Source organism: Calypte anna, chromosome 5A (assembly GCF_003957555.1).
Source record: "Calypte anna isolate BGI_N300 chromosome 5A, bCalAnn1_v1.p, whole genome shotgun sequence".
Lineage (NCBI taxonomy): Eukaryota > Metazoa > Chordata > Aves > Apodiformes > Trochilidae > Calypte > Calypte anna.
In genome coordinates, this window is record NC_044251.1 from 26,885,377 (window position 1) to 26,910,980 (window position 25,604).

The 25,604-nt window shown below is 40.9% G+C and overlaps 1 protein-coding gene across 1 annotated transcript in view; it reads right to left on the reverse strand.

The window, feature by feature from the left end:
• Window positions 1-22,483: 22,483 nt before the first annotated feature.
• The window catches only part of CCDC88C (coiled-coil domain containing 88C), a 93,769-nt gene continuing 90,648 nt past the window's right edge, over window positions 22,484-25,604 (reverse strand). Inside the window, exon 31 of the mRNA XM_030451755.1 lies at window positions 22,484-24,660. Within this exon, the coding sequence (XP_030307615.1) occupies window positions 23,647-24,660 (1,014 nt within the window). The 3' untranslated portion in view covers window positions 22,484-23,646. The remainder of the gene's footprint in view (window positions 24,661-25,604) is intronic.

A 25,604-nucleotide genomic window follows, 5' to 3' on the forward strand; every position in this document is an offset into this window, starting at 1 on the left:
GTTTACATATCCATTCATTTACAGGAATGCCTCACAACTGTCAAAACTCACTCCAGGGGAGTCCTGCCATATTTCAGAAGATGAACTTGGGCTGGGGTTGGCAAACCACAATTACCTCCCACCCTACCTCGAAAAGATGGGAGAAACTCTGGCCTCAGTCCTACCTGCCTGCTGGTCTTGGTGGAAGGACCAGTGCAGACACAGATGGGCCCTATTTTCCCTACAACATGCAGATTTGTGAGGCTGCAGATCATGTTGCTGCCCCAGCAAACAAAAAGCAAAGGTGAGTTGGAAGCAATAAGGGCAGTACTGCAAGCTGGTCCCTTCTCCCCTGATAAATCCATTCATCTATTGCCACCTCTCCCTGCCAATGGAGCCCAATATCATCTCAGTCATGTCAGTACCCCAAGAAACCACAGGCCACAGCTTAGTGTCCTTACAGCCTTAGATGATTTCAGACATGACAGCCTCCTTCTCAACAGCTCTTAGCTCCTGTGCTGCCCTAAGAATTTATTTTTCACAAATACCCCCTCATGCACCAGGACTATTGATGCTAAAGGGGAAGGCAGATCTTGAGAGGGAACAGAGTCAGCAGGTCCCCTTCAGGGCTGGTGAAAGCCAGGGAAGGAACATGGAGGGAAGACACAGGCAGCAACAGCAGCAGCACTGCAGACAAGCAACTTGGAAGGCTGCTATAGAGGTGCTGTCGCAATGAGAGACACATGATTCAACAAGAAGCAGTAGTGTCAGACCAATCTCATTTCCTGTTTGATGAGTATGTGGCTGAACAGCTAGACAGGTAGCAACAAGTGTAATACATCTTGGTTTTATAAAGACTTTTGACAACGTTCCACTTTACACTCTCATTAACACCTGAGAAACTGTAAAGGTTTTACATACTGCCAGTTCTGTCTCACACTCAAAAAGCAGCCACCTGTATTTCACTATTGATCTGGAGTGATGAACTGAGATGAGTGTGAAATAATTTGCTAGTCAGTATTTTCATCTATTCATAATTTCATAATTTCTGTCCCATTCAGGGTGAGATAGAAAACACACCTACTGAATCAGCAAATGACACTGACTTGGGAAGGAGCACATAACACAAGCAGAATTTAAGATAGTCTTGGATTAAAACCAAACCAAAATCCACTGAAGGAAAATACAAATGGTTGTGCTTGGAATTGGAAAAAAAAAAAAAGTGTCAGTACACAATGGGGAATATCTGGATATACAGCAGGATGTTTAACAATGCACTAAGGTTCCTCGGTTCCCTCTGTTACTGCTGAAAACAAGTGTCCTTGCTATACAGCACTGGAAAAGACTCCAGAATAATTTGCACTCTAAGATACACACAGGCAAATTAAAAGAAGTCCAAACATTTTGGGCACCCAAACTATATGATCCCAATTTCTCTGCCTTCACAAATTCAAAATAATCCCTTACAGACAGGAGTTTCCTGCAGGAAAATTAATAGTGCTTGTGAAGCACTCAAGTGTCCTAATTGACTGCTGTAGGTAAAACAAACAAACATGGCATGAACATATATTAGAGGTGGAAAGAATTTTAGTGAGCAGGATATTTTATCCTTGTTCATCACTTGGCATAAGATAACATATTATACAGCTACTCCTAGGGGCACAATGCAAAAGCTTGGAGATATCTTCAAGCCAGCATTTACTCTTATTTCAGAAACCAGAAACAGCAAAGCTGTAGCAGTGTGATACTTAGCCTGGCATATCAAAGACAGGAAAAACCAAGGTAATTCCAGTCTACTGCATTAGGTGTGTGCAAGAAAGGTTCTCAGATTTGGGTCAAGCATCTCAGCAGAGCACTGTTTTTGTTAAGCTCAGACAGGGCTCAGACATGGCACATATTGAGACAAAAATCTGGTGAAAATAATAATTCTATTCATTAAAGATCATAGCCTGGTTCAAATATGCAAGTGGGTAAAAATTAGGCTTCCCTAGAGATTTTAAGATTTCCAGTTCCTGACCCTAGTGTACTTGACCATAATCTTCACCTTCTTTTGTTACATCTCATTTTATGTGCACCATCACTGTACCTATTCAGAGAATGTTAATTGCTCTACTGAGCATACTACATAGTTTTTAATTGGATCACTTTCTAAGTCATTATCAGGGAATCTGCAAATAAACATCTATCACTTTAAAGACATATATATGGTCTGCAAGAGTAAAAATTGTAAGTTTCTGCCCCTAACAGAAAGGGGGAAGAAATACTGGTTTTGGCAAACCTCTGTGTGATGAGCAGCTGGCTGCAAGGAGTTTGGTTTCTGTCTTCTGCTGGTTTTGTTGTTTGTACAGCAGAAAGGAAACCTCTCTGCTATTCTTACTTTTAATTTTTTTCCTGTCTGTTTTTTTGTATTAGAAAAACAAACTCTGCATGTTCTTCTCTTTACAACAGTCTTACTGGAGGCAAACAGTAAAAAAATTGTATCTTTCTAAACCTCTGAAATCATCTTACATAAATTGAGAGGGGAAAAAGGCAGAAACTCAATTCCTCCTTAAACTGAGTTCACTTCTAAAGTTATATTACATCTATACATAAACCCTTCAGTGTTTTTTTTAACTTGTGAGTGAACCCTTCTCACATGAATCTCTGTGTACAATAATTATTAGTTTGTGTATCTGTTTCAGTTGGAGTAAACCATAAAAGTATTCTTTAAATTACAAATCACTTTAGTCATTATCATATGACTCCATTTATAAACCTATTGTCAAAGAAGGAAGCCAGCAACATTTTTTTCAGAACCCACATAAACAAAGGACTAATTAGTCACCGATGTCCAATTTTCCCTAACACAGACATGCAATTATTCACAGCAGTGGGTAAATCACTCCATTTGCTTAAACTCTGATATCCTGAAATTTGTCCCAACTTCTTAATTTGTGCTTACCAAATTTCTCTCAAGTCTGGAGTAAGCTAGTCACATTAAATGCTTCATTGCTAATACTTCTGATGTCATCTGGCCCACAGTGGTGGAGTAGTTGTGGTTTTCATGCCCTCAAGTTGTAATTTTGCCATTAGGAACTGATCATGTGATCAAATGAGTAGGATGCTCATGTTAAAATACTTGAATCACAAATCTTTTTTTTCTCATAGTCACTTCAATGCTTTTTGAAAACACTACATCAAACATCACCATAAACTGAGAAATTTGACCTGTGCATAAGCTGTGTAGGCTGCTAAATGCAATGCATAAAGAAGCCAATGGAGATAGCCCATCTATATTAGCCACTAAATTAAAATTACTTAATATGATCTCTAATTGTACTTGCAATGCTCATTTGCCCATCAGCAATGACATGGTACCATGGTTCAATCTCACAAGTGTTGTGACCCACAGAACATGGAGGTCCATAAGGAACAGCTGAATCAGTATGGATCACAAACGTTCCATATTCAACCCACTTCATAAGACAAACTCACTCTCAATTAAGCAGAAAAGCTGTGCACTTCTGAATGGCCATAAGAGAGCTAAGGTACCACACACCAGTAGCTTGTAATAACACAATACCCTGGAGGCTACACTGGAAGTTGTCCAGGTAGGACATGTTGAAACACAAAATTAACATCCCTGGAAAATGTCAATATTTCAGATAAAAATGCCCTTAACAGCTCAGGAGATTATCATCCTAAAATCACATTGTCATTTTAATTAGAGCACTGAGTACCCAGATCTTTCTTACCTGCTGTGCAAACTCTTGCATATGAAATAGTCCATATTCTCTATGATATTAGAAGTCAGTAATAAAACATATCCTATTTTACAATAGAACACTAGGAGGGATGTGGGGGTCTCAGGGGTCACATACTGAACAATGCACTTTTATAGAATACCTGCACACATCTCCCCCCTTCTTGCCCCATATCATAGTAACATGTCTCAGCAGGCTGTAGGTGTTCTCCATCCTTCCTGTGAACCTCTGTAAGGTTCTACAGAGCTGCACAGATCCTCTGGGATCCACTGGCTGTGGTCAGGAGAAGTGTTTGGAGAAAGGCCAGAGCTCTAGCAAAGCCAAAGACTGAGAGATTGGGCTTGTTTAGTCTAAAGAAGAATAGATTGAGAGCAAACATAGGAATAACGTTCAAATATGGCAGAGATGCAAAGATGAGGCTGGGTTAAACACCATGAAAAACTTTCCACTGACAAAGGTAAGTGGAACACTGGGGTAGATGGAGCATGGTATGTAGGGCTGTCACCACAGAAGATCTTAAAGACTCAGACAACTTGAGAATGGGTCAGCTGATGGACCTTGAAGGCAAAGGTATGTCTGAGGACTTCTCAGAACTTTTCTATTCTGTTCTCTATTGTTTGCCAGGTGACGTGACACAACTCATCCCTCTTAGCAACATGCAATAGCATTGAAACAAATTGTGTAAGTCTGACATGAAGTGAAATGATTAGACAAAGCAATTTTGTTTTGAAACAAGTCATAATTTTCCAAGGATTTTTTATGAAGGTTTTTAATTTTGAAATATTTTCCCTAGAAATTAAAACTGTATCAAAGTTATGTATTTATTATTACACATGCACAAAAACTAATACCAAAAAACCACCATGTTCTGCTGTTATACCATTTAATTTCAGATTTTTATTACTTTGAACTTCTCAGATGAGGCCTGCACATCTGAAAGACAACTTGATGTGAAAGGTAAGGAAGGCAGATAGGATAATAAGATTAGTAACTCCAATATGTCAGACTACTACTTATTCTTTATCTAGGATTAGGGTAATTTTACCAAATGCAGGTTCTGAAAAACTGGCCGAGCACAGGGAAGTGCTGAAAAGAAAACACACTTTGGAAAATCCCTATTTATGGTAACAAGAAGCTCATACAATGTGTAATTTTAGGCAACCAGTCCAAGTGGTATCAGGGAGGTGAATCACATAGCAGGAATTAGTCATGCCATAGTTGCCTCAAAGCTTCTAAAAACTACCTTCATCTGCCTCTCTCCCCCCCCTTCCTGCTATTAAAGATCAGCCAGGTGGACAGCATGACCCTTCCAAGTGTTTCATCTATGAACTACCGTGACTAGCAGCTACTCACAGTGGACAGCTTGAGACTCAGTGGATGACTCACTTGAGTACAGGACAGTGGGTGGAGGAAAACACATCACACATTTTTCTGCAGAAATCATAAATCTTTGTATTCCTCAGAGAACAACTCTAAATCTTGCTTTTCCCTCAATTAAAATGTCAGCCAATACAACCTCCTTCTCCCCCACAACCATCCGTGACAAGGAAGCCAAAGTACTGTCCTGTATTGCACAGGTAGCAGGCAAGTAAATAATGATCAATCATAGACAACAGAACTGCTTATAATCCTGAATGTGTGAGCTCATTTAAAATGACAGTGCAAGAAAAGACAAGATTACTCAGGTCTTGGTCATGAGAAGCCACATAAGCCATGATCAACATGCTACAATACCCATAAGGAACAAGGACTGGAATAACTGTATTGTAGCCTCGGATTGAGAAATAGGAACTTCACCCTTCTGAAGAAAATAAGTTCTGATTCATTTTACCATCTACAGCCTTGGGGGAAGTCATTTTTCTGATTCATTTTCTCAAACTCTGTATTACTGCTTCTTTTGAAACTCCAGCTTGCTCTAACACCAGCACTGCATTCCATCAGGCAACGCCATAGATCTTGCATAGCAATCAAACCTGAACTTCAGGTTTAGGCCATATCTGTATTTTATTTCGAGGAGTTTTGCCTTCCTTGGTTTGCCAGCATGGCTTTCTACCCCCAGCACTGCTGTAGAGTCCCTTGCTTCTCAGAGAAACTGCCCAAAGTGAGCCAACTCACAGATTTCTCAGCATCCTGAGCACAGGCCACCCAACCATTTACAGGATGTGAGCCACAGCACACTGCTGGTATCCCACCCCAGCCAGAATGCATGCACCAGACAGACACACAACAGACCAGACAGGGCGAGTCAGATGTTGGCCTGTGTCTTCACCTGGATGCTGATAACACTATACAAGCACAGCTGATAAGTATATTAAGAACAACTTGCTCTCTGTACTCAAATGCTTTCGTAGAAAGGGGAAGGGGTGCCAACAACATGCAAGGCAGTCTCTTCTGTCAAGCCTCCCCAGCATCACCACTGATTACAAGGGAAAAATTTTGTTTGAAAACTCACAAGCTGCAGAACAACACAGGGACTGAATTCTCTTCTTGCTCACATCTTTTACAATGCCATTGCTTCCAGACAGAACTATGTATAATTAAACCTAGGTATCAGCACATTATGCCCTCCAAAAAGAACAATCTCATTAACCAGAAGTATCTTGGAAAGCAACCAAACATCTATCTGTACAATTTTTTTCTTTACTGCGAGTTCAGTGGATAGAACTGATTTTGCATGGCTGTTGACAAGCCATGGGACATCAGTGATCAATGTTTGACAAATAACATTTGGTAAATAGAACAGGCTATCAGAGAAAAATTTTGCTCGCCAGGTCTAACTGTGTCCTGGTTTGGGCCAGGGTAAAGGTGATTTTCTGTCTTGTACTTTTGCTTTTAGCCAAGTCTCTTGTAAGTAGTTGCACTTGCTGAAATTAGCAGCAAGTTTCTCAGACAGTGTGTGCTTCTAGGACTGATAACACTTGATGTTTATAGTTACTGCTAGAGACTGGTATGCAGAGCCAAGGACACTGCTCAGCTCTGAGGAAAACTTTTACCCTCCAGAAGGAAGAAAGAGGGCCCACCTGCAGCCCTCCCTTGGGGAAAAACAGACAAGATAAATGCCACAATTGACCAAACAAACTGATATGTAGTTGAAACTGCCATGTCTGAAGAGATTGAGCACCTCTCTTGTTCAAGGAGAATGTTAACATTTTCATTACTCCACTCATCAGCAAATAATGATGCATTCAATAAAATCATCTTTCTTTTAAATGCTATTTTCTGTACATCTGACTCAGTATATGATTCATTCTTGTCCAGCAAAAGCTTTAAGGCATGGCAAAATGAAAAGCTGTTTACATTATTTAGAGATTTTACCCTTCCCAGATTTTTCTGACTTCATTCTTTTTCTTTTGTTGGATCTATTTAAAGCAAAGACATGAAATTCATCATAGGATAGGAGCTTGTTCAGCTGAAGCACCTAGTATCATGTGCACTGTTACCATTTGAAATTGGAATAATTCCTTTGTGCCTTTGTACTCCATGTTTCTGGCTTACATCGATCCCCACTGTGCATTTCAAAGATATTTATTCTAGATCCAGTTCTTTCTGGCCTAGCACACCATTCCCCCTTCCACACACTACTGTTTAGTTACGTTCATTTCCCTCAGATTCAGCTGAGAAATTTTTGCCCCCTGTTTTGTATTTCTGTATTTCTTCCTTGGATACAGCACTGCAGCAAGCAGGGAGGTGGTGGTGATGCACATTAATTTGTTTACATCGCCAAAGAGTCCCCATCTAGCCTGTAGAGAATTAACTTTCCTAAGCTATCCCTTTTTGCTGCCTTTAATTAGGCTTCCTCCTTTTTTGCAGCTTCCCTTTTGGAGATTAACCAAGTTTCCTGTAGATCTAAGTCAATATTCACATGTTAGGCTTGTTCTCCAGTGTTATTTCTCAGACTTCTCACAATTGTGAGAAAATCTTGCAGAAGGTTTTTCTTTATGCTCTTTCCCTCATTGTTGCTCTCACTCCCTAGATGATTACAGATAATGTTGGTCCTTTTTTTTCCTCTTAACTTGAGGACACAGGGCTTCAACAACCTAGTCTCCAATGGATAAATCATTCAAAACAAAGTGCTGACATCTGTATCTGCAAGTTTGCTTACATTTTCATTTCCTGAGCTTTCATTTCTTTGATTGCCTTAATTTGAATTTTAAAAAATTCTTCTAATACATACATGATTTTAAGTGCTAGTGTTTTACTTTCATTAAGATTTAAATAAAATCTGGCCTTCCCTTACTCCTGTGTGTCCTCATTTCCTGATGTATAAGAACCTGTCTTTCCTCTTCTGTTTTTTTGTCAAACCTTGACACTCTGTCCCTCTATACGTTTGATCCTGAGCAGTGCCTGCCTGCTTCTCTTATATCAGAGCCTGGTCAGGTTTGTCACCTCTCTGCTGGGAAACAGATCCCAGCATCCTGCTTGGAGACACAAACTCAGGTGTCTATATGCTTGAAAATTGACTGACCCTTCTATAATATTTTTTTAAAGAAAATTGAAAGGAACAACCTGTCCACAGTAATGGTATTAATCTGGATAAAAAAGGTTTAACACAAAACCAGAAAAAAATAGTTGAGGACCCACGACCTCACAGAAATGGAAAAGAAAACAAACCACCAAAACCAACTTATTTTGTAGTGTCAAAGAAACAACACACACAAAACCCAAGAATCTCACTGTAGATGGTTCATGCTTCCCAACACATATCTGACTAGAGAAAAGGGAGAGCAGTTCTGAAGAGCTCTTGAGTGAGAGTTGGAAAAGCTGGAAAAGAAGATGTGGGATCCAAACTTGAAAACTTTTTGGAGATCCAGGTCCTCCTCTATGGTGGAGGTGTAAGACAATCTCTGAAATTTGGATACTTGGTCAAATTCCAGATAATAATGCCCTGACATAAGTTAAGAGATGGCAGTTTAAGCCTCTTCTAAGTTTAAAAGACAATTTTTATTTTGAAAGCTATGTCTAATCACTTCTTAAACATAAAGCACAAAGCACTTATCTAATTAGATAGGTGCATGGATGCTAAATGGTTTTCCATCAAAAAGCAAAAAAATTATCCTTCTTCCTTTGGCAGATGGAAGAGGAAATGTTTCCAGATATAAAATTATCAAATTCCAATTGTTACTAAAATACTGAGTTACAAGAAAGCCAAAACAAGAGATCTCTCTAATAATATTTCCATCCTTCCCCACCTATACTTTCCACCTTTAGCATTTTGTTCACGTGTCATTAAAATAACTTGTCTCCCCTTCCTCTATTAGCTACCTAATCTCTCTCCAAAGCTCACGCACCCATAGCAAATAACATGAGAGAAAGAAAGCTTGAAACTTGCGAAATAAAGTAAAGATATTCAGCAATGGGAGGCTCAGCTCCTCCTTGCAGCCACAGCTCTCCATAGCAATTTTTTATTGACAGGGTCAGAAGGATGCCTCTGATGGAGTGACAGTAACAGAAGCATTACTTGTAGAGCAGATCAGCTTTGTCCTGCTACTTCCCTGTGCCATAGTGACACATCTAAGCCTAAGCAACTCCAGATCAAGCTCCAAGACAACACAGCTGGAAACAAATTTGTTGCCACAGAAACAGTTTCTGACAAGAGTGCTCCAAGTAAGAGGAACAGAGTATACTTTCCAGTGAGCCTATTTCTCAGCCTCCCTCTAACAGTGTTTTAAGACTTACTATTTAGTCTCTTTTTCCGACAGATTAGCTACAGCTTCCAGATGAAATACCTAAAAAGTTGTATTTTTTGCACTCTACCTAGTAGAGTTCAGAGAAAAAGAAATAATTAAAGTGGATGCATCCCTCAGAGAAAAACCTACAATGTTGTTCTTAGCTGCTGATGATTACTAATAACTTTACTTACAATTACTGGCCAGTTTCTTCTAAACAATAAAGCTGTTCTGTGTCTTTTCAAAATCATTTGCTATCAGCTATCAGGCACAGCAGCTCTACAAATGCTTTAACTGGCAGAATAATTCATAATAAGCATTAAAAGCCACTCACCATAAGTTTTATAGGAAAGACAAATCTCTTAGAAGGTACATTCAGCTAGCTAATTATAAAGTAATGAGCCTCACAAGGCTGCTGTGCCTGGATTTCTCTTTCCACACTTCTTCACTTAAAAATAATTAGCAAGTTATGTAAATGTCCTTGTGAGTCCAAAATAACTTTTTCTTTGGTTATCACCACACTGACACAAGAATAGTCAGAGGGAGTGAAGTCCCAGGACAACAGAAATAGTCTCAGGTCAGCTCTAGAAAAACTGTCAGGGAAAAAATTTTCTTTTCCATGTGCCATTCAATGGGATGCCAAGCAAGTTTGCAGTTAATCTGAATGTCAAAGTCCACAGCACTGGTTAGGGGAGGAAAGCTTAAATTAATACCCATGTCTTTGTACACCTGGATCTGTGTAACCGTGCTGAGCCACAGAAAAGAATTTCCCAGTCTTTCCACCCTCAGGAACAGCCACTCACCAGGCTCACCTTAGTTGATGGCATCTAGCCTTTTGATTTATGTATAAATATTTTGGCTGCTACTCATTTTTCTCCCTTCTCGGGCCTTTCCCCATGTCTCTTCTCTCTTTTCCTACTGTCTGGGATTGCTGACACTCCTCGGGAACCAGAATGAAGGGAATCAGTTTTTGTCTGCCAGCCACAAAGTGAGATGAATACAGCTCACTACAGATGTAAAGTGAGATGAGTTTTTCAAATGAACAACTGGAACTGCCACATCTTTTCTAATTTAGAAGTGGGACAGTCAAATCACAATGCTGTGATGTAGACGTTGTCACCTCCTTGGCTGTGTTCCACTGACACAGAACAACATTCTGGTCTGATCCTATAAAAATATTTTCTCACTGTGTACACTCCAGAACCTGGAAAGACTCCAAAACCTTTGGAGATATACCTTCTATGTTATAATTTAGATTACAGCTGTATAGCACTAAGCACAAAATGAGCTGGAAACACCTTTCTGACCCATTTGTCAGGTAACAGAAAGATCTTATAAGTGCATTTGTAGAAGTGGCATGAGGGAACAGCAACATACTAGCAATAAGACGGGAGGCAGGAAGATAAGAGTGAGGACAGTAAATAATTTTGGGTTTGATTTTTTTTTCAGAAAACGAATGGAGGAGTAAGTAGGTGTTAAATACAGAAGACTGACTCGCTTTTATTGGCTTCTTGATCAAGTCAAACTTGAAAGAAGAAGTGGTCAGACACTATACTCTTCTGGAACTAGTGTGAATACAGGGTGTTAATGTGGAAAAAGTCATGGAGAGAGCTGATTAACAGACTGCTCAGAAAGTCCCGTAATGCTCACAGTGACAGTGTCACGTCCTACGAGCCTGCTTGTAGACATTTGTCCTTGCCTCACTGTTAAGGTTCATTACTTTTTAATTAATAAATATCTGCATGTGTTCTAAACACAAAAGGACTAGACAAAGCTGCTATATTCCTCTAAATTCTCTATTTTTCATATCCCCTTCCCATGTACACATGAAGCTGGTCACTTGCTTCTGTCAAGAACCAGAAAAACGTACCCGTAACACAAGCAAGCTAAAATAATGAACAAAGGGTTTTAATCCTATTAAGATTAATTTCTGACTGAATGGATTTCATTTCCCTAAACAAACCTTTGCATTTTAAGTTTCCCAAGTCAGGTTCTGAGCAGCAGCAAAGCATCTTACTGTTTGGAAAATACAGTAATGACAAACTTCTGAGATACCAAGACAAATCTATATTGGTGTACACAGAGCAGCCACACCACAGGTTTAGTAGTTACCTGTTAGGTGTAACTTTTGGCTTGTGTTCACAGGTGAAACAGAGTATTAAAATTGCTTATTAGTAATTTAAAATAGCTTATATCTCATCAATAGTCCTACAACGTTCTCTGAAAATGACCACTGGAGTTTATCTACTGGCTATTGCTCCTGTTCCTTGTTTCAGACATGAAACAGTTTCTTGGTTTATCTTAACAATTTCCTTTCTTCAGTACTACTTCAACATACAGCTGTCCTTGTGCCTCAGTTGAGCTCCAGAAAGTTTTTTTGGGAGAACATTTATTCAGAGTTCCCACTAGTGGGAACTTGCCAAGGAAATTAATTTTGAAGTTGTGAATGTTTTTAGACACTGTGCCTGAGTCCTTGGACTGCCTTGTTGTTTTGCATTAACAACTTAGGCAAATAACTGCCCTGCCACATTTCCAGGGGTCATAACCTTAAATAACCTGGCTCAATGATGTAAAATTAACTTGCTTTTAAGAATGAGTAGATAAAAACTGAAACTCACCTGTGAGCTGTGTTTATGCAGAGGTTTTCTCTGCAATGTGAGGAGTACAAAACTTCCCAGCTCCTGCTCAGGCTGCTAATGAAGCTGTCCTCCTCCCAGCTGTCAGCAAGGCTGCCAGTGAAACACTGAAGGGAAGGAGGAGGAGGAGACTGTTTTCAGCTCCTCTGCTCTTTATGGTTCAGCTGAGAAGAAGTCGAGTCACACCAGCCCAGCCCAGCCCAGCCCTCTCTCACCCACTCATTCATAAATGTAAAAGATTATCGTGCCAAAAGCATACACTAAATATGGAGATGGCAACACAAGCAGAGTGGTGTTCCCACCCGTGCCTACCACCACAGACATGAGCCAGCAGATGACTGCACTACGGTCACAGCAGCTGGTGCAAAGCCCAAATACTGCTGCTTCCTAAACACAGAGATGCCTCATGCAGGTGTAGGACAAAGTATACAGTGTGCTAGTGTTGTTATTAATATGTAACAGAAGGTTGTTCCTAGAGCTTGCTGAGATCAGACCTTCATTATGTCCAAACACAGCAGAAGCTGATCTCTGCACAAGGGAGCATCTATCTCTGAGCCTGCAAGAGCAAGGGCTGTGAGCGGGGTTTTCCTTCCTCTCATTTACACAGTTAAGACAGACTGAGGCATAAACAGATCAAAGGGTTTCTCCAAGGTCATTCAGGAAGACTGTAGTAGATGTAAAAGCTGACCTCCTGCTAACTCACATCACTACTCTTATTCCCACAGGAGTGAAAGCTGCACCTTTAAAGCCTGTCAATCAAACCGAAATGCACTATTTTTAAAAAAACCCAAACAGGTGGATATGAATTACACCACTGAAGCTGGAAACAAAAGCTATAACCAGTTCAGGCTCTGAACAAAAACCACAAACTCACCTGATGTAGTTCTCTGCCGTGCTCTGCAGGGGACACCAGTGACACTGCAAGCAGTGACAGTACAGCACCAAAGTTCCTGTGTGCTCACCGTAATGGGGTAACAGTGCTCCAAGAGCAGCCAGAGAGCCAGAGACAGTAAGTCTGGAAACGGGAGCTTTGTGCAGGGTACCCTGAGACATATTCTCCCTTTCCATCCATGACATAAGCACAGAGAAGAAACAGTAAAAAAAAAAACAACCAACAAACAAACAAACCACAACAAAACAAAAAACACCACAAACAAACAAAACAAAAAACAAAAAACAAAAAACAAAAAACAAACAAAACCCCCCAAAAAACAACCAAAAAAACAAAAAAACAAACGTTGGCATTGCAGAACTTGGAAATACTCCAGGAGTAGTCATGGCTAATGTCAATTGGCATCAAAAGTAACTCCTCCTTCCAAACACAGGCAAAGAGCTCTTCAGGTATGACAGGCTACCAGATGGCAAAGCCCTTCCTCTCTCTGCCAGGGCCTCTGGCAAATCAGGGATCTAGAATTATCTGTGGGGTTAAGGGTCCTCTCTGAGTTATTGAGAAGGGATGCAGCAAAAAATCTAGGAAATGCTTGAATACGGTCAGAAAGGGCTGCAAAAAAGCACAAAATGGTCCTTTGCAGTGTGAAGTATGGCAGAGATGCAGACAGCATTATCTGCGTATCTGGTTGAACTGGCAAGGCACAGGCTCCTGGCAGCTCAGCCTGAGGCTGAACACATGGTGAAATCTTAAATAATATGAAGGGTTGGTATCAAATTTATCAGGGATATTTGTTTTGCTTATTACACATTTTGTATTTATATATTTTTATATGCATATATAAGAATACATATATCAAGACAATCACACAGGCTGGGATCTTTTGGAAAGTGAAGTAAAGCATTTGTTTCAGTGCCTTTAATCAACAGTAATGTGCCTTTGGATATTGCAGACCTTTTATTAGATATAAAGAATTTACAAAAGCTGACATCAAGAAAATGGAGTGCAGTTACTTCTTTGGTAAAATGTGTGCTACTCTTCAATAAGGAGCAACAGGGCTTTATACTGGACTACTTCTTTCCCCTGAAAACCTGCCAGGGCCAGAGATCCCTTTGGTATCCAGGTCTCACTGGTGGATGCAAGGAAAGCATTTTGCCCTCCAGCAGGGTCCTGGCTGCAGGTGGGAAACAATTCCTGAAGAGACCCACAGCCAGCCATCACCTCTTTGGGTGCCAGGGAAAGCGGAGACAGCAGTGGAAGTAACTCTGTGGCAGTACTTGGGCTGTAATTTCCTGTCACACTGAACCAGGAACATACTCAAAGATGTGTCTTGCAGATGTTAGGTACAGGTGACCAGAATATCCAGAAAGCAGAGCCTTGGTCACCAGACACAATATGTGCCCATTAGAGAGTGCTAATTAGGCAGCACTGTTTACCAGAGCAGCTGGTAATCACGCCTTGAAGGTGGAGCAGAAACAGTCACTTCTGCAAACCTACTTTTCAAAAATTACAGAGCAAAATAAACTTCAGAAAAATCCTGGTTTGCCTTTCTTTCATCCAGCCATTACAGTCTGATTGTGTCAGCATGCAGATGCTGTAATGCAGGTCACTGAAGTAAAGGGAATTGGTGGTTTAGGTCAATCCCCTTCATCACTATAAGGGGGCAAAGCAGTACGTGCTGCAGATCACAGCCTATGTCACACATTTTCAGCAACTGCATGTTGAGACATATTTAAAACTCTGTATATGAAAAGAAATGACAGTTTTTGTAGCTTTTTATCTCCATGAATTATACAGCAGCTATTAAAGCTGACAAATAGCTATTATTCAGTGCAAGTGGCAATTCTTGATTTTCACTCACTTTGGTCACATAATTTTAATGTGTGTGATGATTAAGTAACTCTACTAAATTTAATAGCTCCTAGCCTGCATGTGTCACAACCAGAAGCAGCAAGCTTCAAAAAGAATGGAGCCAAACTGGTGCTATAAATGTCACAGATGCCACATAAATGCAACAGGAAGGAGGTCATCTAGACCATCTCCTTACTCTAAGGCCCAATAAGTAAAGTCAGACTAACCCCTCCAGAGCTTTTGCTCAGTCTCTTAAATTGCTATTGAGGAAAGTTCTGCCTCTCCTCTAGCAATGCTTCCATCCCCTGGCTAGGCTTGCTCTTAAAAAGCTTGCACTAATACAAAAATCTTAATATTCCATGTTTATCATGACTTAGTTTTTCTTGTCTTTCTGTGAATAGACATGAAAAACAATCTATTGTTAGTTTTCTCAATGTTAATATAAATGTCTGAGGACTTTTTAATTTGTAGACTAAACAACCCAATTTTTTCAGTCTTCTTCACAGACCATGTTTTTCAGACCTCTGCTCCCCCGTTTTGGTCTCACTTCCAGTCATCAGCATCTCTTTAAGTGTATTCCAGCAGAGGGTCTTTCTGATTCCATATAATTCCAATTATCTAATCTATGCTTTGCCTATAAAGTTCAAATTTACAATTGAGGTTTGATTTTAAACCTTTCAAGCCTCCTTTTTTTTGTGAGTATAGAAGAAAAATTAATAAATTCTCTCTCTCTTTTGCAGTGCTAATCCACACACACCTTATCATTGATTGAGAAACAAAGATTTGCTCCATCTCTAGAGCCCTCACAGGTCCAGCTCTTACATTGCACTGGGGAGCAGCTGTGCAATGCAAAGCTTCCCTTGTTTTAGCTGCCAGGGATCACTGTTGCAGATTTCACCACAGCCCAGGCATCTTGCTCTATCTGTCCTGCTATTTTTCTCATTTCTGTTCTTGCCCAGTTTGGTCTGCATCATGTGTTATTTTTAACCTTCTGTTTTCACTCTTCAGTACACACACATAGTCCTCAGATCTGCACTCCAGGTGCTTTGGGAAGATGTATGGACCAAGTCCTAGAATTTATGCCCAGAATGTGCCCCAGGTAGTGAGCTTGGCTTCAAGAGTTCTCAGTGGAAAATGACACTGGTTAACACACATCTCCCAAATGAGCTCAACCACCCAGGTCACCTCTCTACCTCCAGAAGACACTTCAAGTCTCTCCCCTTGCTGTTGTGCTGGCAGCTGTCAGGTAAGCCCTGCTGCTCTCTTCCCCCTCAAGTGTCTGACTTCATGGGATTTTCCATTTTCTCTCAGGAGCGTTCAGGGCTCCCATTCCTCCAAACTCAGCACAACACCTGCAGATCAGCTCCATCTTCCAAGCCAACAGAAAAGCACCAAACTCATATCCCCAAGAAAAAAAAAAAAAAAAAAAAAAAAGAACCAAAGTGCTTGTTAAGCAGAACACCACATGCAACAGTGCTTTGCAGAAGCATCTTGGAGAAATGCTTCTGATACTATGACAACATGCAAGGCCTGTGGCTGAGATCATCTGCAAGCAGCACACTTCTTCCTCCTGAGGCTTCTTGCCTGCAACCCTGGCTATTTGGGAAGGCTTCTGTTCCTGGTGGGCAAGTGCCTCAGCTCTATCTCACACTGGCTAGCACAACTCTGGGCAGGTATCAGCCAAACTCTGCAGGGCTAGAAACATAATCTGAGGCCAGGTAATTTAGCTTGGGCACTGATGCTCTCATAACTCAGCTTACCTTATCTCTTTCTGGGGTCTCTTTCTGGGGATCCTCCTTGTGAGAGCATCCTTCAGCATGTATGAAGTCTCTCCAGATTCAGAAGTTACCAAACTGGCTCTCAATCAGCACCTTCACCAGCTACCTACTGGAAGGTAGGAAAAGACTGGCAATGTCTTTGGGAACTCAGAAAAATTGAGGACCTTCTGCTACACAAGGTAAAGCTCTGCATGGTGACATAGGCTGAGACCATCTCAGTTTGTCAAAGGAATATTTTCACATCTTATAATGAGATGGAAATTCTCTCACTGTCCTCAAAATGCTTCTGTTCCTTAATGTCCTTCAACATCTAAATTCAGAAGTGCTCATAACTTCCTACTTCTACCCACCTCAACAGAGGCAGGAACCTACAAGGGCAGTAAAGACTCGGTAAACTAGATGTGGACAGCAAACCATCTCTGTGGGCTGTTTGTTTTTTTTTTTTCTCTTTAGTTGCCTCCTGAGCAGGGTGCATGTTTCATTTACATCAGGAGTGTAACTTAACAGTGTTCTCTACCTAGATGGCAAACATCTAACACAGAGACTTCATTTCACACACTAGAAACGGGATACATATGACTGAACTTGGGAACTTACCAATACTGTATGGTGTCCACCTGTGGATACGAAGTGATCTGCAGAGGATTAAGGACCTGTAGAGGTTGAGTTGGGTTGTCCTAGTGTGAGCCCCTGTGGCTCAGCTGCAGGTATCTGGCTCTCCCCTTTGGCTATCAGGGAACAAAGGTGTCACTCTTACATATTGAAGGGTGAGGTGATGTAAATATTACACAGCCATCCAGGAGCTCTGCCTGTTATTATTCACAGTACAGAACAACACAAAGACAGACACAAAGAAATTTGAGAATGTGGGAAATTCTATGCAAAGACTATCAGAATGAGCAAAAAGTTTTGTCAAAATCTAGGAGGCAGAGGCAGTGAAATAATTTGTAGTCATTACAGCTACTCCAGAATCAAGGAATCTCTGTTCTTGCAATATGTAAAACAGACTTTCACCCTTTTTCACCGTTTCACCAGTTACTATGTCATTAAAGAGACAAGGGCCTGTGAGAAGGACCCATGGATGACTGTGGCTGTGCTGGGAGTAACCAGCTGAACCCACTATGAGTGCATGTGTGGATGTGCATTCAGGTTTGCAAAAGGCAGATGGATACACATCACAGGAGCTCTTTGAGATGGATACCCATGTCGACCCATATTAGCACAGATCTGGGAATTTTAGTGGAGTGGGGAAGATTGGCCCTCAATGCCCCTGAACCAATACCTCAGTGTCCCTGGTCTTCAATGACTGCAAAGATGGACACTCTAAGTACACTCTAAGTATATGTAATTCTCCATATACTGGCATTTCTCATAAAACACTGCTACACAGACATCATGCTAAATACAATAGACTGAAATTACTGAATTAGTTCACACTTTGCTTTTCTTCTCACTTTCAGTTTTAGATTCACTAGTAAGTATACTGTCCCTTTCCCAATAAACACTGCCTGTTAAACTGCAGCAGATTATATCTGTTTAACACACAAATGGAACATTTATTTAAATTTTAGTTACAAAATCTAATGTGGGTGAAATTTGATAACAGTAAAGTGTTGTAAGTATCTGTTTTCATTCATTTGATTACATAAGGAGAAAACTAGCACGTGTTCACATAGCACAGGGTGGGAGACAGAAGGGAATTCAGGATCTGCCAAATGGGACTCTGTTACCATTGATATGGCTGGTTAAATAAACAAGGAAAAGGATCTGTGTTCACAGGAGCTGCATGTGGGTAATAGAACTGGGCTTCTGGAAAATTTTTTTTTTTCAATTGAAGAAGCCAAAATAAGCAAGGAAGGAAACTCTGAAACAATGAAAATTATGTGGAAACTCACGTTGTTAAAAATACTTAAGACTAAACAGAAACAATATTGCCTCAATATACAAAAAGTGAAATGCACCTTCTTAAAAACATCTATAGTCCTATTATTATTTTTAAGGGATCACAAATCTTGACAGAACTTTAACAATCAAAGGTATCTGCTGGTCCTAAAATATAAAATACAAAAGTTTAGAAACCTTTATAAGCTCTTGCTTTAAATTGAAGGTTAGTGATATTAACTTCTGTTAAATCCCAACTAAATTAATACAAGGTCTATCCCACACTCTTGTACCTACCTGTTTTCTTCATAGAATTTTTTGTTGGAAGCAGCCTATAACAATTAAGTCCAACTCCCTGATCCTTGCAGGACTAACACTAAACCGTAAACACTAAAGCGCATTGCCCAGATGCTTCTTAAACTCCGTCAGGTTTTTGCACAAACATGAGCAAAGAATCCTTTTTGGATTCTAAAAAAGTTTCCAAGATTTTCACTTCACAGCCTGATTCTAGTATTTCCTCTCCTTTCATTCACAATCCTCTTGCAAAGGTGCAAGGAAGTGTTTTCCATGGATTTAACAAGCAAGGGGTAACTTGTGTCAAAGACATTTAAAGCAGCAACAAAACATAGCCTTCCACACCCCATAACCTTCAGAACACTCTGCTGAAAGGTGAAACAACCAGACTAGAAACTACAAAATGTTTGCTTTGGTCCTTCACAGACTTATTTTCCCACTTGCTTTTTGCAGAAAATTACTTCTTCCCTCCAGTGCAAGTCTCTAGAAATGCCTCAGCAGGCCACTGGAGAGTTGTGCTTCTACAGCTGGCATATTCTTCTCAAACTTTCATGTTCTTCCTTAGCAGTATCTTCCCAAACACAGTGTGCTTTGCTTGCCATTAGTATGTCTCACGCTTCCAGATCATGTCAAATACTTAGAAAGTGAATTAGGTGATCTTTGACTTGCAGGTTTTCACAGGCAGAAGTTGCCCACTACTCCTAGTGTGGTAGCCCAGCTGCATCCTGAATCTGAAGGCAGCCAGCATCTGATGTTGGAGAGGAGTGGGAGCTTCTTACACTTTATCTGATACTGCTTTCTTAAGCTAAGGCTGTTTAGCTCTCCCGTAAACTTTCATACTATAAATCAAAAGCATTAGAACACCATGGTATTAATCTATTTGATTCCACATGAGCCTGGGCCAATGAGTTGCACAAATAGCTTCATTTTTTTCTTCCTAAGCACTCCTTCTTTAGCATGACTTTCAGAGCACAGCACAGGCTGTCACTCATTGAAGAGGGAGCTTGGGTTCTCTCTGTTTAGCCTTTGTGCAATACATGCTTTTCACAGGCTAATGTCAATGTTTAGATCTCTGGCTCTTGCTCATTCGGGTGTGCAACACACACTCTTAAATCATACTTTTTTCCACTACTTTCTGGCTGCTATCTGATGCCATTCTCTTAGTTCTTATGGCAGCCTCTACTACCAGCTTTAAAGATAGGTCTTTCACATCCCAGTCTATTTCTCCATTCTAGCAGCCCTTCATAACAATAACTTAATTTGTTCTTTTTAGTAACTGCTATTTTACACCTAACAAGTACATTAATTCTGCTTGATACTGGTGACTTTTAAAAACATTCAAAGAATGTTGCCTTTAATATTTGCAGTGCTGCCAGGATCCAGTATTCCATGACCCATGACGTATCGTTTAGATAAACTTTTTTGGTGAAGCTTACAAAGACTTACTTTTTTTTCCCTCTCCTTTCTTTAAAAATTAAAAAATGCAATTCAAGTGCACTCAGATCTGCTGTGCTCATATTTAACACCAAATAACAACATTATGCAGGTTGCAGCCATTTCACATAAACTAACAATTTCTGGAGCAATTTTTCCATGTTCTAAGTGTCATTTATATTTGCCTGAATTTCTAATATGCCCCCAAAGATCTGGCTGATCAGAAATAATTTCCAACCACATAGTGTACCTTAGTGTGCCATTTTTCTAAACTATGTACTGGCCATATGGACTTGCACTTGCAGTATCTTGTCACAGAAAAAGCAGATGCTACTTTTCATGACTATGGAGATTTTATGTTCTGATTCCAGTTAACTGAGAACAGGAAAGGTCTGTTCACAACCCGCTCCCAAGCCTGAGGAACAGCTGAAGAACAAAAGAGGTTTCCAAGACAAGATTTCTTGGTAAAAGACCTGGGCTTCAGATTTCTTGGTAAGGATACTCATCACTGAAGAGAGCACAACTCCTGAGAAGCCACTTCCACAGCAGGTATTTCTTTTACTTAAAGCAAATGTCATGCAGTGTGTGCAGTTTAAGCAAAATGTCTCCTCACCTCTCAGCTTCACTGACTTCAGTGAAGTCAGGGACTGGGTGCCACCAGAGGTACAGCCCCTTGGCTAACTCAGAGACTCCCTGTTTGCCAGGCTGCCTCCTTGGGGTGGGATCCCTTTCATAAATCTGTCCTTCAGAAGCAGCCCAGGGCTCCTTCAGAGGCCCTTTCCCTGGGCACTTACCGGCGCATGGTGCAGCCACCAGCCCCTGGCCAGCATTCCAAGGGCCAAGCCTGGACACAGGCCCAACAGGAGAATCATCAACAGCTGCCATTTCATTGCAGTTCTTCTTTTCCTCTTGAAAGTTCCCCTTTCCTCTAGAAGCATGAAATAGTCTTGTAGCAGCGTCCCCTCCACTTTTCCCTCACAGGACAAATGCACAGGAGCCACCTGAGGCAAGATGGCCCCTCCTGACAGATCTATCTGCCCAGCCCTGCCAGCGCTCAGGCAGGACAGTGCCATGATTGCCCTCTCCCTAGATACATACACAACTTGACTTCTCCTCAGCAGTACCTCTGACACACCAAAACATTCATTTATTCTACCAAGTACTGCTCTGACCACCCCAGAAAGGCAGCACCTTACCTGAGGGCAGATTCTGCTCTCCAGCCCACTCAGTTTCTTACCTGGCAGTGCAGCCCATGGTGGGAGCGCAGTGATGGGGGAGCCACCACGTCTATCAAAGAGTAGTTGAGTACAATTAACTGGGCAGAAAGCAAAATGACTGCACCTGCTGTAGCAAGACAAGCACCTATACCAAAATTTTTCTTAATTATCTCAGGAAAGCCCAAGCCCACACCATTGCGTGCCTCAATAGTTATTTAATGCTATAATGTTTGTACTGAAAAACATCCCACACTTGAAAGGTACTAAAGTAAATAATTGTAAATAACTCAGTAAATGACAACGATGGTGTGAGTGGGCTGGCATTATAGCAAAAGCAGATCTACGGCAACTGACAACTTGCAGATCAATTCCTCAGCAGTCCAGCCTGCAGCACAATTGAACACATGGTTCCAAAAGGAGCTGAAAGAAGGGAGAAACACCAGTTGTCAGTGATGTGGCCAAGAATAAAAGTTGAGAAGGGATTTCTGGAAGAAGAATTTCACTTTACCAAAAACACTCAGTATGTTAAAAAACTGCTATATAGCAAATAACTTTAGTATTGTTGCAAAACTCTGCTTTGCAATTAAAATAGCAGAGAAGGCAAAAAGTTTCTTTTACCATTCTCTTAATGTTCAAAAATTAATAATTTTTAACTTTCCTAAGGCATACTGAGAGTTAAGCATGCAAGATTGTACAAAATGCCAGCTTGGTCAAAATCGGTCAGAGAAGCACAAAAATCTGACAGTCTGATTCTACAGGGGCCTGGAAGTCACTTAATTTGCACGTTCAGTACTCCTAAAGTGAGAGGGTTACAATCAGTCAAGGATTTCTGATACATCTTTGGTGGCAATGTTATAAAAACAAATACTACTCTGCCACACAGAGATGCAAATCAAACAGTGAGGCTTGCATAAAGCTATTCCAGCACCATGAATCACAGGGTGGTTTTTTTTCCAAGGAAAATAAATACAACATCCATCTATTTTATTTGAATCTTTATTATAAACAATTTTGTAGTTTCCAGAATGGGATTACTACATACTAGATAACAAAAACATCCTCAGTTGAATCAGTTTTAGCTTTTAGTAGATTAAATCAGAACCAAAAAACAAGTATTTTTTTAAGGGTTTAGTCTATTGCAAGGAAAACAGCTTTACAAACATGAAACTTAATTAAAGATAAGCACTTCATCATATATACATAAGCAGCTGATGACACTGAACAGAAACATACAAGGAACTTCTTTGCACATAAATAGATTTTTAGAAGTATATTTCATTCACATGTATACAAAATTATTTTACCTTCTACACTGAGAAAAGTTCTTGGAGACAGACATAAAGAAAGATTTCTAAGAAAACAAAATACTACATATTGCTTAGGATGTGGGCTGCCATGCACACAAGGATGTAATAATAAAATTTACACAGCATTCCTATACAATACTTGAGCTTCTTATATACATACAAGACACTTTTGTACATGAGATGCCACCTTTGCAATTGAAATGGCATCTCCCCTGAAAGGCTGCATTAGTTCCAGTGTTTGCATAAAAGATAAAACAAGTTTCAAAATGCAGCACCACTTGGCTTGCAGTCAGGACCCACCAAGCTGCAGCTACAGTGAAGGCAGTGAGGATATTTATAACATCCTCTGTGTTTACACAGTCCCAGTGAGGAAGGTTAAGATGCAATCCTTGAATTCAATACGTTGCCTTCATGAAATGTGGCTGTGGCATGAAGAATTGATTTAACAGATCCATGGCAAAAGCCACACAATTTTGCTCTACAGCTTTCTCTTTATGCTACTTAAGCCAAGTGTCTGGTTTTGACTTTAGGGGAGAAGTTTGGCTTTCATATGACCTTTTCAGTATGGTGAAGCGGGGATGGGTTCAGTGCACACATGTGACCTGTGAAACTCTTAATGCAGATAGGAGAGGGGCACAGTGCAGTGATGACAGAGGACCTGCTAAGCTTCTCCTGGAGTGGGGGATGCTCAGCACCCGTAAGAATCAGGTGCCAAGCCTGGCTGTGGGACTGGGTCTCATCAGACTTCCACTTTGTTTTAGGCACATCTGTATCAAAAGAAGGACTGCAGCTTTGCTCCTTGTTTCTCTTAATCAGACTTAATCATACTTTGTTCAACTAGAAAACAGTATGCAGAGGAAACTCACATCAGGATAGAGGTGATGCCTTTAAAGACCTGGCACAGTGTCTGTACATATGCTACCCACACATCAGCAATGCCAATCACACATGCTACTAGCTGCATCCATGCATTACACACACCCGTACTCATACCAAACCGTCTGCTGATCCCCCTGGGGATCTGGAGACCCGGGAGTGCTGCTGGAGCTGCTTCCCCTCATGGGGTCTTCCATAGTCCCAGCACTGCCTTCTGGCAGCTTACCCTGGCACTTGGTATGTAGGGCATCACCCTGGCCTTGCCCTAGGGAAACATTTCCCTCAGTGCTGCTGGAAACAGCTCTGGCAGTGGCCACTGTGGTCACCTCCCCGGTACGAGGGGCTGGCTTGGGTTTGACTTTAGAGGGATTGTGTGATGCAGGTGAGTAGTGTTGCCCAGGGTTCACACGCTCCTGTTGCTGCATGTTCAGGTTGCTTGTGGATGCAGTGGGTGAGGCCGAGAACTGATGGAATGACAGTGGTCTCTCATCTTTGGGTGAGGCCAGGGAAAGACGCCGTGCATCGAGCTGCCGACAGCGGGAATCGACACCTTGCAAGGTACCTGACACCTTTGCAGACTGCGGCCTCTCTCTTAAGATTGTCTGGGAGCTCGTTGGTGCAGCAGCCCTAGGGGTCTGACTGACAGCATCCTTGCCCACATGCAGGTCTGCTGCTGACTTCTGGAGGCTCTCCTGCCTGTAGATCTCTGGGCCGGTGGCTCTGAGGAGGTCAGCAGAGGCTAAGCTGAATGCCCTGCTCAGTGATGTACTCCTCCTGCTTGGGGTTCCAGGCTGCTGAGGCTGGGCAGCCTGCCTCATCCCTGCAGTGGGCTGGTGCTGTGCCGTGTGAGAATGCTTCAGGGATCCCTGGGAGTTTGCCAGAGGCTCAGGTTCAACTTGTCTGAGGTTTGGCTTCATGTAATTTCCAGGCTTAGCTGCTCTTCCTTCTTCACTGGTGATGGTCATCTTCACAGTCGGAGCAACAAGGTTAGTGGGAATCTTAGCAGCCTCCTTTCTGGACGGCTGAACCAGCAGGTTCCCAGTAGCTGAAGGCTCGTTCCCCTTCCTGAAATAATTGCTGATCAAGTCATCTCTGTTACTGGAGGTGTCCTGATGTAAGAAAATACGCACATATCACGTTAGTAAAAACACTTTTTGTTTAAAGAATCATGCAGAGCTTTATGTTCACATAATCTTCCTTACCACTTAATTCAACCCCAATACAATCACGTATTTGGTATTTAAAGTGGGGAACATAAGATATAAATGTTTACAATGGTTATAAATACGAATCAATAACATGTCCATCATAATAGATAATTACAGCCTTTTTTGCCAGATTAATTGTCTGATATTTTAAAAAAAACCACCTCACTTGCAACCTGGGCAGCAGCTCTTTTGTTTAATTTCACAGCAGTCACTGTAACATCAGTATCATACCAATGACAGCCATTGGTGTCAGTACATATGAATGATTGTCTTCTGTCATCTTCTAGAACACAGTTCATCTGGGTAACACTGTAACATCAGGGATAGAACGGAGAAGAACTCAGGGAGATGTGTTAACATTATAAAAAAGTTTCATTGCCTCTCCATTAATTCCTCCCACTTCTCCCAGTCAATATACTGCTTATGCTTTAAAGCTTTGTGTACCATATAAAGAAATGTACAAAAATCACTACAAAAAAGGAGAAATGATTGCTTGCCCATAATTAACTTGCAAATTTAAAGTCAGACAATTAACCTGGCAGTAAATGAAAGTATACAATGAATATTTTATGGGGATGGTCCATGCAATCGAAAAATGGTTATGTTAGACCATCCTGCCATTGGACTATTAGTTCAAGGCATGCTCAGAACAGCTAAGGGACATGCTATCTTCACAAAAAAACATGCTGAAACAAGCTCATGGAATGTATTTCTTTACTCTTCTTAAGGAAGTATGTTAAAGATTAATATATTCATTGCAGTAGTGTTCAAAACGTTTCTTCAAGTCACAAAAATAATTTGCTAGAAGTGAACACCATCAATGGAAATAGTGCAGGCGGAGGATT